Here is a 15,407-nt window from a genome sequence, read left to right on the forward strand (position 1 = left end):
GCCCATTTCCTCCTTGCTAGGATGGCTCCTTTGACAAGCCGTCATTCTCCTTGCAGGCCCTGCTGTGGCAGCCAAGGCTGAAGAGTCTGTTGGCAGAGTGAGACAAGGGTTCCTTCCAGTGGGGAAACCAATTGCCCACAAAGTCTACTGTGGTCTACCACTGGAGAAAGATGATGAATTCAGAGAGAGAGAGAGAGAGAGAGTAAAGCAGATACGTTTGAACTGCTGCACAAGCCTCCTTAGACCAGCTTGGCAATCAACTTTATTACTGTATTGTCACTGAACGGAGACGTTTATTCCCCAGTGTGTAGAACACACGTTTATTCCCCAGGTGTGCCTTGTGAAGAGGGGTGGGGTGCTCTCCTCCCGAGTCGTTGGGTCGGCCTGTGCTGTTCCTGCCTTCTCTCCACTCTCCATGCTCGGGGATCAGGAGGAAGCTCATCGCCTGAGCTCTGTCGCTCCTCATGTCCACTTCTTGCCCTTTCTCAGTCATCCTGCCCCCGTTCCTCCCTGCTAACAAGCCATCCCAATCCTGAAGGGCCCTGGGCTGACTCGGCCTGCTCCTCTCCACATTCCTCTGAAGCCAATGAAGCTACCCCCTCAAGCTCTGTCGGCTCCAGCTCCAGATCGTCTTCCTCTGCAGATTCAGGCTCTAATGGGGGCATGACAGCAACACTGCTGTGCATTAAGTTCACCATCATCATTCATTGCAACATCTCTCCAATGCAGGATCTTGCATAGCCAACTTTCTAGTTAGTCCTTTCTCCATTTGGAGTTTTAATAACCAATATTTTTTTCGTAATCTGCTGGGGGCTTGGGAGAAACTCTAGTTAAGATTCTGTGCAGTTCGGAGAACCCCCAAATCCCACTCCTGGCTCACCCCTCCCCTCCCAGGAGTCCCCATGTGGCCTGTTTTGGATGCAGGTAAATGCAGGGTACTCACGGAGGCTCGGGGAGAGCAACAACTGGGGAGGCTGTTTTCGCCCTCCCGGAGGCTTGAGGAAAGCATCCAGAGCCCTGAGAGGGCAACCCCCCCAACCCCACCCCGGCGGATGCAGGAGGCTGACTAGGCCACGCCCACCATGGCCATGCCCACCCAGCAACTGGGCAGAGAACCCCTTGCTAAAATTTTTGAAGCCCACCCCTGGTTTGAAATGTGTTTGAGTGCTTTCTAATCTGTATTTCATTTTCTTATTGTAAAACTCTCTGGAAGGGATGAGATAGAGAGTAAGCCTGGGATGGGAAAGAAAATGAAGTATTCTGGACAATGGTATGATTATCTAGGATCCTGAATAGCAACATCTCAGTTTGCTCAATTCCTGTCTAATTGAGGATCTCACTCTCACCAAATATGGTACCAAAATTATGAATCTCTCGTCATGCCAAAAGCGAGCGCTGAAATACCCAATTTTGGAATACCTTGGCATGCCATCTGGTTGATCCTGGAGCCGCTTGCAAGAGTTTGCTCCCTGTTATTGTTCAGATCTGTTCCTGTTTAATGACAGTTTTCCTGCCAATCATAGATTATGAGAATGTAGACATTTCCTGAGCAGACTCTCAGGCTCAGCGTAGTATGATATGATTGGAATTTGGATGACAGTAGAAATCTTCATCTATGGAAAATCATCTAACAGCCCTTAGGCTTCCCAACATGCTCTGAAAGGCATCTCCTCATGGCGAAGAACATGTTAGACAGATGTGTACAGGTAGTCCTCGACTTACAACCACAAACGAGCCCAGAATTTATGTTGCTACCAGCAAGTGAGAAATTAGTTAAGTGAATTAATGGTGGCTCAGGCTGTTAAGACAGTCTGTTATTAACACATCTGCCTGCAATTACTGCAGGTTCAAGCCCCACTAGGCCCAAGGTTGACTCAGCCTTCCATCCTTTATAAGGTAGGTAAAATGAGGACCCAGATTGTTGGGGGCAATAAGTTGACTTTGTATATAAATATACAAATAGGATGAAGACTATTGCTTGACATAGTGTAAGCCGCCCTGAGTCTTCGGAGAAGGGCGGGATATAAATGCAAATAAAAAAAAAATTGGCCCATTTTGCGACCCGTCTTGCCACCTTTGTTAAGAGAATCGATGCAGTTGTTAAATTACTTCGCTGTTAAGCGGATCTGTCTTCCCCATTGACTTTGCTTGTGAGAAGGTCACAATAGGTGATCACATGACCCCGGGACACTGTAACCATCACAAATATGAGTCCATTGCCAAGCATTGGAATGCAAATCACGTGACCATGGGGCTGCTGCAATGGTCATAAGTGTAAAAAATGATCCTAAGTCACTTTTTTTCAGTGCTGTTGTAACTTTGAACGGTCACTAAATGAACTGTTGTAAGTTGAGGACTATCTGTATTCCTTTATTGTTATCCCAGTCGGACGGGGTACAAATTAGCCTTGCAAGGCCCTGTCAATTTGTACCCTGTCAATGTTCTAGTCACTCAGGCCTGAAGGTATTTCTCATTCCAGTCAACCTGTTCCCTGCACACCCAGGGAACTATATTGATTTTTAATTCAGAATAGAGCTGGAAGGCATCTTGGAGGTCTTCTAGTCCTACCCCCTGCTCAAGCAGGAGACCAGTGGTGAAATCCAAATTCTTTTACTACCGGTTCTGTGGGCGTGGCTTGGTGGGCGTGGCGAGGCTTGGTGGGCGTGGCAGGGGAAGGATACTGCAGAATCTCCATTCCCACCCCACTCTGGGGCCAGCCAGAGGTGCTATTTGCCGGTTCTCCAAACTGCTCAAAATTTCCGCTACCGGTTCTCCAGAACCTGTCAGAACCTGCTGGATTTCACCCCTGCCGTATACCATTTCAGACAAATGAATGTCCCGTCTCTTCTTAAAAACCTCCAGTGATGAAGCACCCATCAAAGCACCAACCTATCTGCACCCTTCCCCCTGCACGCATACACACATGCACATATACATGCACACGCATACACAGCTATACTTTCGGCTGGTCTGTGTTGCAGCCAGGATGTTGTTTTTTCTTGCCTTTTTATTGTTCCAGCGACCTAGCAACTCTGCACCAGTGGAATCTGACTTCCTCTCTAAGCCGTCTGACAGACTCCAACCGGGCTGCCATCAGGAGAGAGCAGGAATTGAGGCTGGGACAAAATAGGGTCTCTCCCTTTCAAGAGCCATTTCCACGCAGCCACACCCATATCAGCCCTGGGTCTTTTTTTTTTTTTATCCCAAATTACCAGTTTCCCTTTTTTTTTTCCCAGGAAGGAAAAGATTTAAAGAAAACTTCCAAAAAGGGATAAATCAGTGGGTAAGACTTCAAACAAATGAGTGAAACTATATTTACCAACATGAATATTTTCCTCCCATTTGTTTTCAGATAGCCTTCCCAGCTAACTTTGGGCTGTCCAGATATGATACACTGTATAAGGGCTTGCAACTCCTATTCTCAGGGTTCCTAGGCAAGCTGGGAATGTGGAGAGATCAGAGAATTCCTGATCAAATAATCTTGAAAGCATTTGTTTGAAAAATACTACTCGCATCACCCACTCAGTATTCATCCCTTACGTCTTATCCCACATTATAAAGTTAACACTGCAATGTCTGGATAATTGTTTAAATGTGATTTTTGATAGCAAAGCGAGAACGTTTGAACTCATGTTTCTCTCTGCAGAAACAGCAGATGTGTGGGGGAAGATTTCAGGAGGGACCAGGAGGAGAGGCAAAATTAAGCCCTTTTCCCCAGATTACAGAAAATTTGACTCCTTTTCACTCTTTAATTATTTAAAAAAGAATTAAAAGCACAACTAAATTCATGACTGGCTTGGATGATTTTGTGAGATTGGTGTGGATCAAAGAAAGAAGGTATTGATTCAGGTGAGAGCATAATACCTCTCTGTCCTTTTAAAACCAAATGAAAGCTGCACAGAAGCAGTGAAAGATTGACTATGGCAGTTTTTAATTTATTCAGTTGGGGATATTTAGAGTCACTGGATAAAGCAACAAAATATTGTGATTTGCAAACCAAGGTAGAAAGATTATGGAGGGGGAAAAATCAGTTGTTCCAGTATATCAATTGTAATTGGAATTCTTGATGCAATACCAGAAGGATTCACCAAATATTTAGAAATTTTAAATTTCCTGGACTCATCACTACTAATTTTTACAGAAGATTTCCTTTCTTGGAACAACATACATTTTGTGGTAGTGCCTTCATGACTTTTAGGTCCTTGGACAAGGCACAAGTCACTGGAGTCAACCTCCAGTTTGTGACACAGTATTCATTTATGTGTCAATAGCAATAGCAATAGTAATAGCACTTAGACTTATATATTGCTTTACAGTGCTTTACAGCCCTCTCTAAGTGGTTTACAGAACTAGCATATTACTCCCAACAATTTGGCTCCTCATTTTACCCACCCAATAATGATAATAAATTACATTTATAAAGTTGCCAAATTTTATGAAGACTTGAGGGAAGTAGTGCATAATAAAAATACCAACAAAATGCAGATAATACAAATGGGAAATCTCAAATATCCAAATAACAACAACAACAACAACAACACTTATTAAACCCCTTCTCTATATACCTCATTAATCTAGGTCCTGGGGGAAGAATCTGGGGCCAAATGAATCTGGAGTGTGTCAGAGAGAGCATTGTTCCAAGGGGCAAAGTGCTTTGACAAGAGAAAGTTTACCTTCTAACCTTTTTGCCATCGTGTGCCAGAGCGGGAGGAGGTGTCGCGTGCGCGCATGCCTACACCCATAATTCTATCTGCCTTGCCCCATGCATGCGTGTGCGACCCCCGCCCCCGCTCCCTCTGCTCCTGGCACAAGATGGCCCGGTAGGCCCATTTTTCTCTCTCACCAGGCTCCAGAGCCTTTCTAGGAGTCTGGGGAGGGCGAAACTGGCCTTCCCCACCCCCAGAGGCCCTCCGGAGGCAGAAAATGGCCCATTTGCCAACTTCTGGTGGGCCCAGAAGGTCCGAAAATCAGCTGTGTGCGCCGGAGCTTAGTTCGCATACCCACTGATATGGCTATGCATGCTACCTGTGGCACGCGTGCCATAGGCTCGCCATCGCGGTTCTAGGTCCTAGCAGATGATACTGCTTAATAATGGAGAACATGCACACTCTACCAGAATGTATCAGTTGAGCAGAAACTATGGAAGATAACTGAGCCTATAGAAATATACCTATCATGTAGCAACTCTTTATTAATTCTTTTAAGACATGGTTGGTAAACTGATTAAGGAGCTGCTGTCTTTTCCTTTCATAGTGATCAATATTTAGCTTTTAGACCCTCTCATAGTCGTGACTTGTGTGAGCCTATCTAGCTTTTGCATGTCTTGCATTGCTGGTTTTTCTAGTGTAGAAGTCAATATGGATCAGATGGAATGGTCTTCCTAGGAAAGTCATATCATGCTATAGATGAATATCAGTATGTTATGGATCTGCAACTACCCTTAATCTAAGTGATGCAGTGTTGCCCGCACAAAAATGCATAGAGTGCTACCTGCAACTTTTAGTTCAGGAGACAATGATCAAGGAAGTTGCGCTGGTGACAGTTATCATGACTTATGAAAATGGCAGCAGGCATGTGGCTATACTTGTCCCAACTTCTGTCAACCAACCGTTGAAAACACATAAAAAATGCAAGTAGAAAAATAGGGACACTTTTGGTGGGAAGGTAAAAGCATTCCATTCACCTTTGGCATTTAGTCATGCCGGCCACATGATCATGGAGATGTCTTTGGACAGCGCTGGCTCTTCGGTTTTGAAACGGAGATGAGCACCACCCCCTAGAGTCGGGAACGACTAGCACATATGTGCGAGGGGAACCTCTACCTTTACCTTTATCTTCTAATTGGGTGTTGCCTAATTAACATGTTGCCAATTTGGCAAAAAAAAAGGTTAATTCTATTTCCTGCTTTCTAATGAATACAATGGATTATTAGCCACATGTTAAAAGTCCCATAGAATTGCTTTTCTGCTCTGAGGGGATCTATTTTTTCCTTCTCAGAGCTGCTCTTTTCAGGGAAAGAACAAGGAAGGAAACTGAAACAGTCCAGATTTAGGACTGAAGTTTTTGTTCGGATAAACTCCCTTGGCTCCCAAACAGCCTCCACCCATAATCATTACATCCGCAGCAATGTTTGAAAAACACAGCCCAGAGACGCTTCCCTAGTAGCTGATAAAGGAGCCGGCTGACTATGCCCTCACTGTGAGGCAGGATAGGCCGAGCTTTTTTGTTATTCTTCTTTCTCAGCCTCAATCTTACTCCTAAAGACTTCCTGAACAGACTCAGGAATGAAAGGAGTTGAGATTTACCTCTAGGACAGAGTCTGTCAGGGGCTGAGCACCGGGGCTGATTTTCCAGATTGCAAATGCTCTGGTCAGCATCAGGTTTTAATTGTTTTTCTCGTGAGAATTCTTCTTCTTCTTCCCAGATTGGAGCAAAGTTTTTCATCGATCCAGATTTATTTTAGTGACACGAATAACACCTCAAATGTTTGTCCTAAAGCAGGGGTGTCAAACTCGATTTCATTGAGGGCCGCATCAGAGTTGTGTTTGACCTCCGGGGGTGGGGGGCATGGCCAGCTCAACTTCACTCATCGAGGCGCCGTTTCCGGTCATGACAGCCTCTTGCAGCCATCTGCCAGTGAAAATGGAGCTCGGGAGGGTCTTGTACGGCCCTCCCGAGCTCCGTTTTCACTGGCAGAGGGCTGCAGGAGGCTGTCGTGACTGGAAATGGAGCCCAGGAAGCATGCATGTGGCACTTCCGAGCTCCGTTTTCACTGGCAGAGGCACCATGAGCTGGTCCTTTGCTGTTTCCAGGGCAGCATCGTGGGCCAGATCCAAGCACCCGGGCCTTGATTTTGACACCCCTGTTCTAAAGGATGCCATTTATCTGTTTACTGAGAAAGTATTTATTTATTAAATTTGTTTGCTGCCCATCTCGATGAGAGGAGACTCTGGGCGGCTTACAACCTTAAAAAAGGATCCTTTTCAAAGGATCCGATTCAAAGATGCAGGCAACAATTTTTACAGCATTGCAGCAACTGCGTTAAACCCGACACACCCCCTTTTTCAGAATCTAGAAGGGTAAAGAAGTCTGTGCAATGGGGAAGGTGGAAAGTGACTTCTCTAAGCCCCCCTCCCTTCCTGCTCTCCCCCCATCCCAGCGGTCTCCTCTTATAAAGATGGGGAGAGCACTTAAAGGGTATTTGCATTGATCACATGGGGCTGAGAAGGTAGGAGGGGTGGCAGAGGAAATGCCTGTAAATAATAGCTAAATTTGATAATGTAGTTAGGCTTCCTGGTTTTTATTTTTGGTCATTGTATAGATTTTATTTATGACCAACAAGAACTGTGCTACTGTTCTATTGTAATTTGTGCTCCTCTGGGAGAAACCGTGGGATAGAAATGAAATGGATTTTTAAAAAGGAAAAGAACAACTGCAATAGCCCTCAATGTGTTCGAATAGAGAACAGAAAACCATCTATTTTGCCTGGAACGCTTTAATTTGGATTCTTGCAGTGAAAAAATGCCAGCTTGACCGGGCGAACAGCTCTTTACAATTCAGTGATTCTCTGACAGGTTGAGTAATGTGCCTTCTCATTACTTAAAGTTATCTTCCTGTTGGAAATGACGTGTCAATATTTCTTAATTTTTATCTAACATGGCAGTTCTTTCGATAGATATTTTTAAGGCCTAAGAGTTTCAGGCTCAGCTGTAGTGCATGCTTTTTCATGTTCCAGGTCATGAAGCAGTTGCCAGTCTAAATATATATTACATATTAAAAATTAAATGCATATTTTTTGCTATAAAATGTGGAGATCCTTTTGGATTTTAGAAAGAGTGTACCATTTCTGAGTTTCTTGAGGTCTATAGTTATAATACCAGCTTGTGTGGATCCAGTTCCACCCAGAACATGCCATTCTAATGGCATCTACCACACAACTAGATGCTTAACTGGGATGTTCATTTTTAAAGGATAGGTGCTGAAGACAAGTAGCTTATACAAACTTTGAAGATTGTGACTACATATGCAGTTATTTATTTTAGCTAAAATCGCATGGGTTGTCTTTCCTAATAACTTGTTTCATATTAAATTTCATATTTTATTCTAATAAAAAAAACCATATTTGTCTTGGTAACCATTTTTTTAAAATGACAATATTCTAACAGTAATAGAAACACTTTATGTCACACATTTATTATTTATCTTCAAAAAGTCTATGGCAACTCAGCAGTGTACACGAGCTGAGCAAAAACAAAAACAGAGAATCTCAGCAATTTTGTTATATTTCAGAAAGCAACACGCAGGAAATTTTGCAGCAGGAATGATCTGCAAATAGGAGTAATAAATAAAAATAAAAAGAATAAGAAAATATTTTATGATTTGCACAAAAGGCAGACAGGTGATAGGTCCACAGAGGCCAGAAAGGAATTTGAAAATAATGTTACTAGGTTTGCAAAACTAAAGAGCACTTTACTCATAATGAGATACTTGCATCTATGTGGTTAAAAAAAAAAGTAAGCCACCTTTTTTAAAAAAAAGTTTTGTTGAACGTTCTTCAAATATTTGTGATGTTTCTGTTTAACAACTGCTGCATTCCATTGCCTCCATTCAGTAATCCCACTCTGGGGAATGTTGCTTATTAAAGTTAATTTGAGTCTTTCCAACAGATTAACAAGGAACAGAATCCGAAGTGCAAGTCCATTTATTTCTCAACAAGCATTAAGTAGGAGATCAAGCTTGAACAGTTTTTTATAGTTGACCTTTCTGAAATAATGTTGAAGAATTCATGTCCTGATTTAGAATTAAGCCTGATGTCATAAGTGGGTTTTTCTTCTCTTGGAGAAAGATCTTTTTTAGTGGATATCTACTTTACTAGCATGCCAGTAGAGGAGAAGAAATGTTGTTTTGCAGTTATTGGTTGCATGCTCAGGGAAGGGTTTGGAAGCCCGCAGAGTGGCAATTTCTTTTTCTTTGTCCCCATGTTTCATTGTTAAAATATTGATGTACAAAGAAAGTAGGAAAAAGCAAGATAAATAAAAAAAACAAAAAAAACCCCTACTACATTTACATTTTTAAAAGCATAAAAAAGAGAAAATAAATTGCATTTTAGGGATATGTCCTCCCTTTCATTTGTATTCCCAACCACTAGCCACAGTTTAAAAATTTCAACTTTGCCTCAAACAGTAATTGTTGTTGGTTTCTATTTAAATCATAAAGACCATATTCCAGATGTCTAAATCTGACCTGCTCTGTGATAATTGTATACAACGGGAGCACTTCCTGCTTGAATTTGGTTAAACTTCTAGAATATGTACTTTCCATTTTGCCACTGCAGCACAATCTCCAGTTTCAGCTTCCTGATCTGATAATGGTGGGCCACGTATCTCTTTTCCGATCAAAGGGACACTATCAGGGAGGAAATGTAACCTGGGGGCTGAGCATCCCTGAATTAAGTCTAAAATCTCCCAGCACTAACCTGAGTGTAAGCATCATTGAACTCATGTGGAATTTGCTTTTGCAAAATGCAAAATAATTGGCCCAGGCTGAATCTTGCAACTCTCCTGTTGGTTTAGCTGCACGCATAAAAGCCAGTAATCCCAAGATAAGAAAAACTAATACTTGTGGGAGAAAATGGAATTGTATAGGTTACAGTTCTTATGCTTGGAAAAAGAGAAATATAAAACGGGTATTTATAAATCTGAAATACATTTGCAAACCAAATTGGACTTTTCAGCAACATACTGTGCTGTGAAATGCTTCTGTTCAAGACAAATTCCTTGTGTGTCCAATCATGCTTGGCCAATAAAAAATTCTATTCTATTCTATTCTATTCTATTCTATTCTATTCTATTCTATTCTATTCTATTCTATTCTTGTCAGTCAGCCATGCCCTTTTTTAAGGACACTCCCTTTCATATCCTTTTTTTAATTCGCTACTGTTCTTTCATAACAGTTAGTCAGCATTATGTGGCTATTGAGCATGTATCATCACCTTCACTGGTGTTGGGAATGCTGTTGGGACTTCCTTTCTGTTGACACCTCCTACCTCAGGTTGTTTTTATACTTCTGAAAAATGGAGACTTCCTCAACTACCTTTACCCTTCTCTTTTTTGTGAAATGTAAGGTTTTACATTACAAAATGATAGATACGTAGATTTGCTGGTGTATATAATATCATTAGCATTCTGGAGCCTTGCTAAAATACTGAATTAGATGTACCCTCCACTAGAACTGCATAAGAACCACTTAGATGGGTGTAATTGATGACATTTGCTGGGACAAGGCATTCTGGATCTTGCCAGTAGGCAGGCTGAGATCAAGGTGCTTTCTGAAAACGAAGGGAGAAGGGTGTATGTGTTTTGCCTTTGCATGTGCTCATATAGCTAATTTATTCTGCTTAACTGCAGACAGAATCAGTGGCTTTCTCTGCACATCAGATACTGAGGTCCAGATTCAGGTAGGAGGCAAATTGCTGGGTGCTCAGGTTGGTCCCAACTAGTGTTTGTTAAGTGGGGACATGTTTTATTTTTTAATTATTTATTTAATAATATTTATAACTCACCCAAATCCCGATGGATTCTGGATTGAGTAAAGGAGAATATTTGTTCTCAGCAGCGGTGGGTTCCACATATGCTTACCTCTGGTTCTCCCCGCCCGTGCGCGCCTTCCATGCATGCGACCAGCCTTCCGCACATGCGCTTTGTGCGGAAGGCGCAGGCACGCCTTCTGTGGATGTGCCTGGCCTCAAAATCATGGCCAAATAGGACAGCATTACGTCCAGTCACCCGCAGTAACCCACAGTTGCCGCTACTGGTTCACTGAACCCGTAAGAACTGGCTGAATACCACCTCTGGTTCTCGGGGTTGAAATGAGGAGTCCTTGTTGCTCTCTCTGAGCTTGGTTGTTTTCTTGAAGACATTTCATTACCACAACTAGCTAACATCATCAGGATTCTGGATTAGGTACAACAAAGACAAAAATATCCAAGAAACTAAATATAATATCATCCCACGCCATTGATAATACGTCAGGCGCTTTTAAAACCAAATTTATTTAATCTAAGGACCGTTTTACAAAATATCAACTTTGAGTAGCAAGAAGCTTGCTGGGAACAAAAACGGACTCCCCCCACATCCCCACCCCAGTAAAAAAAGGCTCTGACAATCACGCGCCACAGCTGGGATCGTCAGAGCCTTTTTTTTAACCTTTTAAAAGCAGGAAGTGATGACACCTGGGCGGATGGGCAGAGTCTCACACCGCCATCACTACCAGTTCTCCGAACCACCTGCCACAATCACTACCAGATCGCCCGATCCGGTCCAAACCGGGAGCATTTCACCCCTGAGCAAGCAGGTCATTTTTGTGTGTCCCTCCCCTTCTGAAAGCATGACTTTCATCTTGTGAGGGAAATCCATAACACCAAGTTGGCCAGATGGAAAATTACCTTGACTTCAAATGCCAAGGCAGGAAGACACACATTCAGGTAACATATTCCCAGAGTTGCACATTTGTGATTCTGAGAATATGTTGTTAGGATGCACATCTTCCTGCCTCTATGTTTCAAGTCAAGGCAGTTTTCCATATGGATAACCTTTAATTCTCAGTATTGCCAAAGCATGCCCATTTCTGGTGACTATCTTCAAGTGTTGTTTAAACACCCTTTTGTATGGATGGGAAAAATATTTAAAGGTTAAATTAGTGTGTGTGTGTGTGAGAGAGAGAGAGAGAGAGAGATCAGAAAACCAATATAAATTCCAAAGTCCTGTCATTCATGAATGTTAGGGTTCTCACAGAATGAGGAAGATACAAAAACAAAGGGTCTGGTGATGTTGAGGTATGTGTTTATTTGGAAAAAAAACAAAACAGATGCTGGTATGTTATGAAAAAAAAAAACAACTTAATTAAAGCCCAGTATGTTCTGCTTGTTTAATCCAATGGATGTTCTAGAAACGAGAAATGTGAAGCAAACAGGAACTTACAATCATTTATATTGTTCATATAATCTGGTTTAAAGGGCTTAGTAGGTCAGCCAGCAATCAGCTGCAAAAGAACCAGAACAAGGAGAAAAACCGGGTAATAAGAAGGCACTTGAGCATAATCAAAGTCAAGATTTAGGAGATCATAGTGACAGGAACAGAACCAGGAAAAGAAAGTCCAAGGAAGTCCATGAATATTAGTCTGCTACCTAAGTGAGCTTCAGAAACTGTTTCCATGAATGGGAGACTTTGTAGACTGAACTTCACACTCAAAGGGTTAAGGCAGGGAAGGCGTAAAATGGGACTTAGTAGATCCTATAACACCAATATGCATATGACCAACATGGATCTTACTTTTTGCCATTCATGAGCATATATCCATACTTACTTCTATATACATAGGCATATACCCCAGGGGTGAAATTCACTTACCTTCCCTATCGGTTCGCCAATGTGCACGCGCTCTCTCTGTTCGTGCCCGCTGTCATCTCCACATGCGCAAAGCCTCTGCGCATGCACAGAGGTTTAAAATGTCGCAAAAAAGCAACGTCATGATGTCTGCGCAGGTGGGCGGAGCCTCCCGGAGCCACCACTACTGGTTCGCTCGAGTCGGATAGAACTGGCTGAATTTCATCACTGCATGTACTCAAACTTATATCAATTGGAATAGAGCTGGAAGGTACCTTAGAGAACTTCTAGTCCAACCCTCTGCTTAAGCAGGAGACCCTGTAACATTTCAGGCAAGTGACTGTCCAATCTTTTCTTAAAATCTTCCAGTGATGAAGCACCCACAGCTTCTGAAGGCAAGCTGTTCCACTGGTTAATTGTCCTCATTGTTAGGAAGTTTCTCCTTAATTCCAGGTTGCTTCTTTCCTTGATTAATTTCCATCCATCCTTGATAAGTTTCCATCCAGGTTATTCTGCCAAACTTCCTTTTGGCGCAGTCATATATTAGGATTCAAATGCAAATGTATGCCATCCATCAATAAATATAGACTTGCTTAGAGTTATTAAATTTCACCTCAGCCTTGTTTCTGTTCTCTTTTTCTTCATGTCATCTTTAGCCGTTACGACCAGACAAAATGATGTATATAGTCCAAACACTGAAGCAAAGACTTCCACTTCCTATATACGGAGTCTAGATGAAGCCAGTACATCTGAAAATGATAAATTAAGGACGTTGTGGACCAACTTAACTTCGGCATCTGTAGCTGCAACAGGAAGTACCACATCTTACACCAAAATAATCAGATCTGTGAACGTGACACCACAGTTATCTCAAATGATACAAACCAAGCGAGCAAGTGCCTCACGAAATATGGCAGGTATTGCCGAATCTGAATCAGTGACTCCCAAGACAGCAAATTCTCCAGTTTTGGAGAAAAAATATTCAGGTGAGTTTCATCATCAGTATCTGAACTGTTGACCTAAAATAGGGGAAAGACACTGAAACAATATAATGTATTATATGATTAGGCAACCTTATAGGGAAGATGGGAGTTTTCAAAATGTGTTTGTGGATATTTTTATAAAATAAATACCATAACTGGACACACTTTTTAAAAAATAAAATGGCTACTTATTATGCATAGCAGATCACAAAATTATTTATTTATTTGTATGCCATGATGCCAGAAGGTACATGGTAGTGAATTATCAGAATCCCCCGCCAAATAAAGACCACCCACAAAATAAATCAAATAGAAAATACAAATAAATAAATCAAAAACATTTTTTTTATTTTATTTGAATTTATATCCCACCCTTCTCCGAAGACTCAGGGCGGCTTACATTGTGTTAAGCAATAGTCTCATCCATTTGTATATTATATACAAAGTCAACTTTTATTGCCCCCAACAATCTGGGTCCTCATTTTACCTACCTTATAAAGGATGGAAGGCTGAGTCAACCTTGGGCCTGGTGGGACTTGAACTTGCAGTAATTGCAAGCAGCTGTGTTAATAATAGACTGCATTAGTCTGTTGAGCCACCAGAGGCCCCAAATTCAAATATCCACTTACAGCATGTCCCCCTCCTTGCATTTAACATAATAAGAAGAACTTAAACGTTTTCCTGTATCCCAAATGGGAAGGAACAGACCAGATATCCATTTTTGTATACTTGTGTTTAGAGTTTTATGCTCCAGGCCAGGGGTTGCCAAACTTGGCAACTTTTAGGACTTGTGAACTTCAATTCTCAGAATTCTTTAGCCAGCCATCAATTCTGGGAACTGAAGTCCACAAACCTTAAAGTTGCCAAGGTTGGATATCCTTGCTCTAGGCATATGCATGAGTAAAAACCTTAAAAACGTTGCTTCATACAGAAAACTGATTTTGATGACATAATCATAAGAGAGAGGCTTCATTTATGAATTGAGACGTGTTGGTGAAAAGCAAAAAATTAAGTATCACTATCCCTTGTATTCATTTTTTTTTTGCTTATAATCTTCTACTCAAACAATAGAAAAACATTTTATACGTTTTATGCATCTTTTAATAAGAAAAATGTTGGACTAAAAATAGTCTGTTTCTCCTCATCCCCTTCTGAAACATATGTCAGCTTACCCAGGGTTAAAGTTTATTTATGTTTTTCCATTTAATGCTTTTCATTAAAAAAAACCCAATTAAAATAGAAAAGTTTGTATGCTGTTAGTTACTATACTACTATTATATTTACATTTAAGAGATTTTCTTTCCTTGGTATAACTGTCTTTTATTACAGATTTCAATGCATTCATGTATCATTTCAAAATTATTATTTATTTATTTATTTACATTTATTGGCCATCAAATTCCAGTGGACTCTGGGTGGCACACAAAAGTAGGGGGGGGAACCTTCTTTGTTAGCCACTTAGTGTAACTGATAAGTGGCCAACTCTAGAAATTTAAATCATAAACAAATGAAGAAGGACATAATGAAACAGCCCTGTTTCTTATTTCAGCCATTGGAAGCAACTACCATACAGCTAATATCTGGGATGAAGACAGCACAACGTCCAGTTTTCATATTCCAGACACGAGCAGTTCAGCAACATTCAGTCACAGTTCAGAAAGGACTTCCCGCTTTCTTAGAAAGAATTTCACTGGAAAACAGCCAGCTACTCGAAAACAACTTGCTACATCTTCTGGTCAGACCCAATGGTCATCTCATGTAACATTCCCAATATCCCAAAGTAGGACATCAAATGCCAGACACCCTGATTCTTTAACAAGGATTGTGCTTACTCAGTCTTATACTTCTCCACAAACTAGTATGTATCTTTCCATATTTTCTATTCCTTACTGTCAGAAAAAGCAGGTGATGCTATACAGCAGAGTGGCCTTGAGTTCACATTTTATACTTCATGGCAATCTTGGATTGCAAGAATAGCAATATGGATGCAAATGGATACAGGTGTGACACCTATTTTGGGGCAAGATTTTTCATTTTTTTC

General features: G+C 41.4%; 1 protein-coding gene across 5 annotated transcripts in view; it reads left to right on the forward strand.

The window, feature by feature from the left end:
* Positions 1-15,407, forward strand: part of LOC131204156 (mucin-2-like) — an 87,042-nt gene that overhangs the window by 18,480 nt on the left and 53,155 nt on the right. For 4 of the 5 annotated variants that reach the window (XR_009156547.1, XM_058195090.1, XM_058195076.1 and 1 more), the window contains exons 2-3: positions 13,040-13,369; positions 14,916-15,224. Coding sequence is in view for 4 of the 5 variants with exons in the window: in XM_058195090.1 (XP_058051073.1) it covers positions 13,040-13,369; positions 14,916-15,224 (639 nt within the window). In the remaining variant the exon portion in view is untranslated. The remainder of the gene's footprint in view (positions 1-13,039; positions 13,370-14,915; positions 15,225-15,407) is intronic. The other variant, XM_058195067.1, reaches the window with a different exon arrangement.

Source organism: Ahaetulla prasina, chromosome 1 (genome assembly GCF_028640845.1).
Source record: "Ahaetulla prasina isolate Xishuangbanna chromosome 1, ASM2864084v1, whole genome shotgun sequence".
Classification (NCBI taxonomy): domain Eukaryota; kingdom Metazoa; phylum Chordata; class Lepidosauria; order Squamata; family Colubridae; genus Ahaetulla; species Ahaetulla prasina.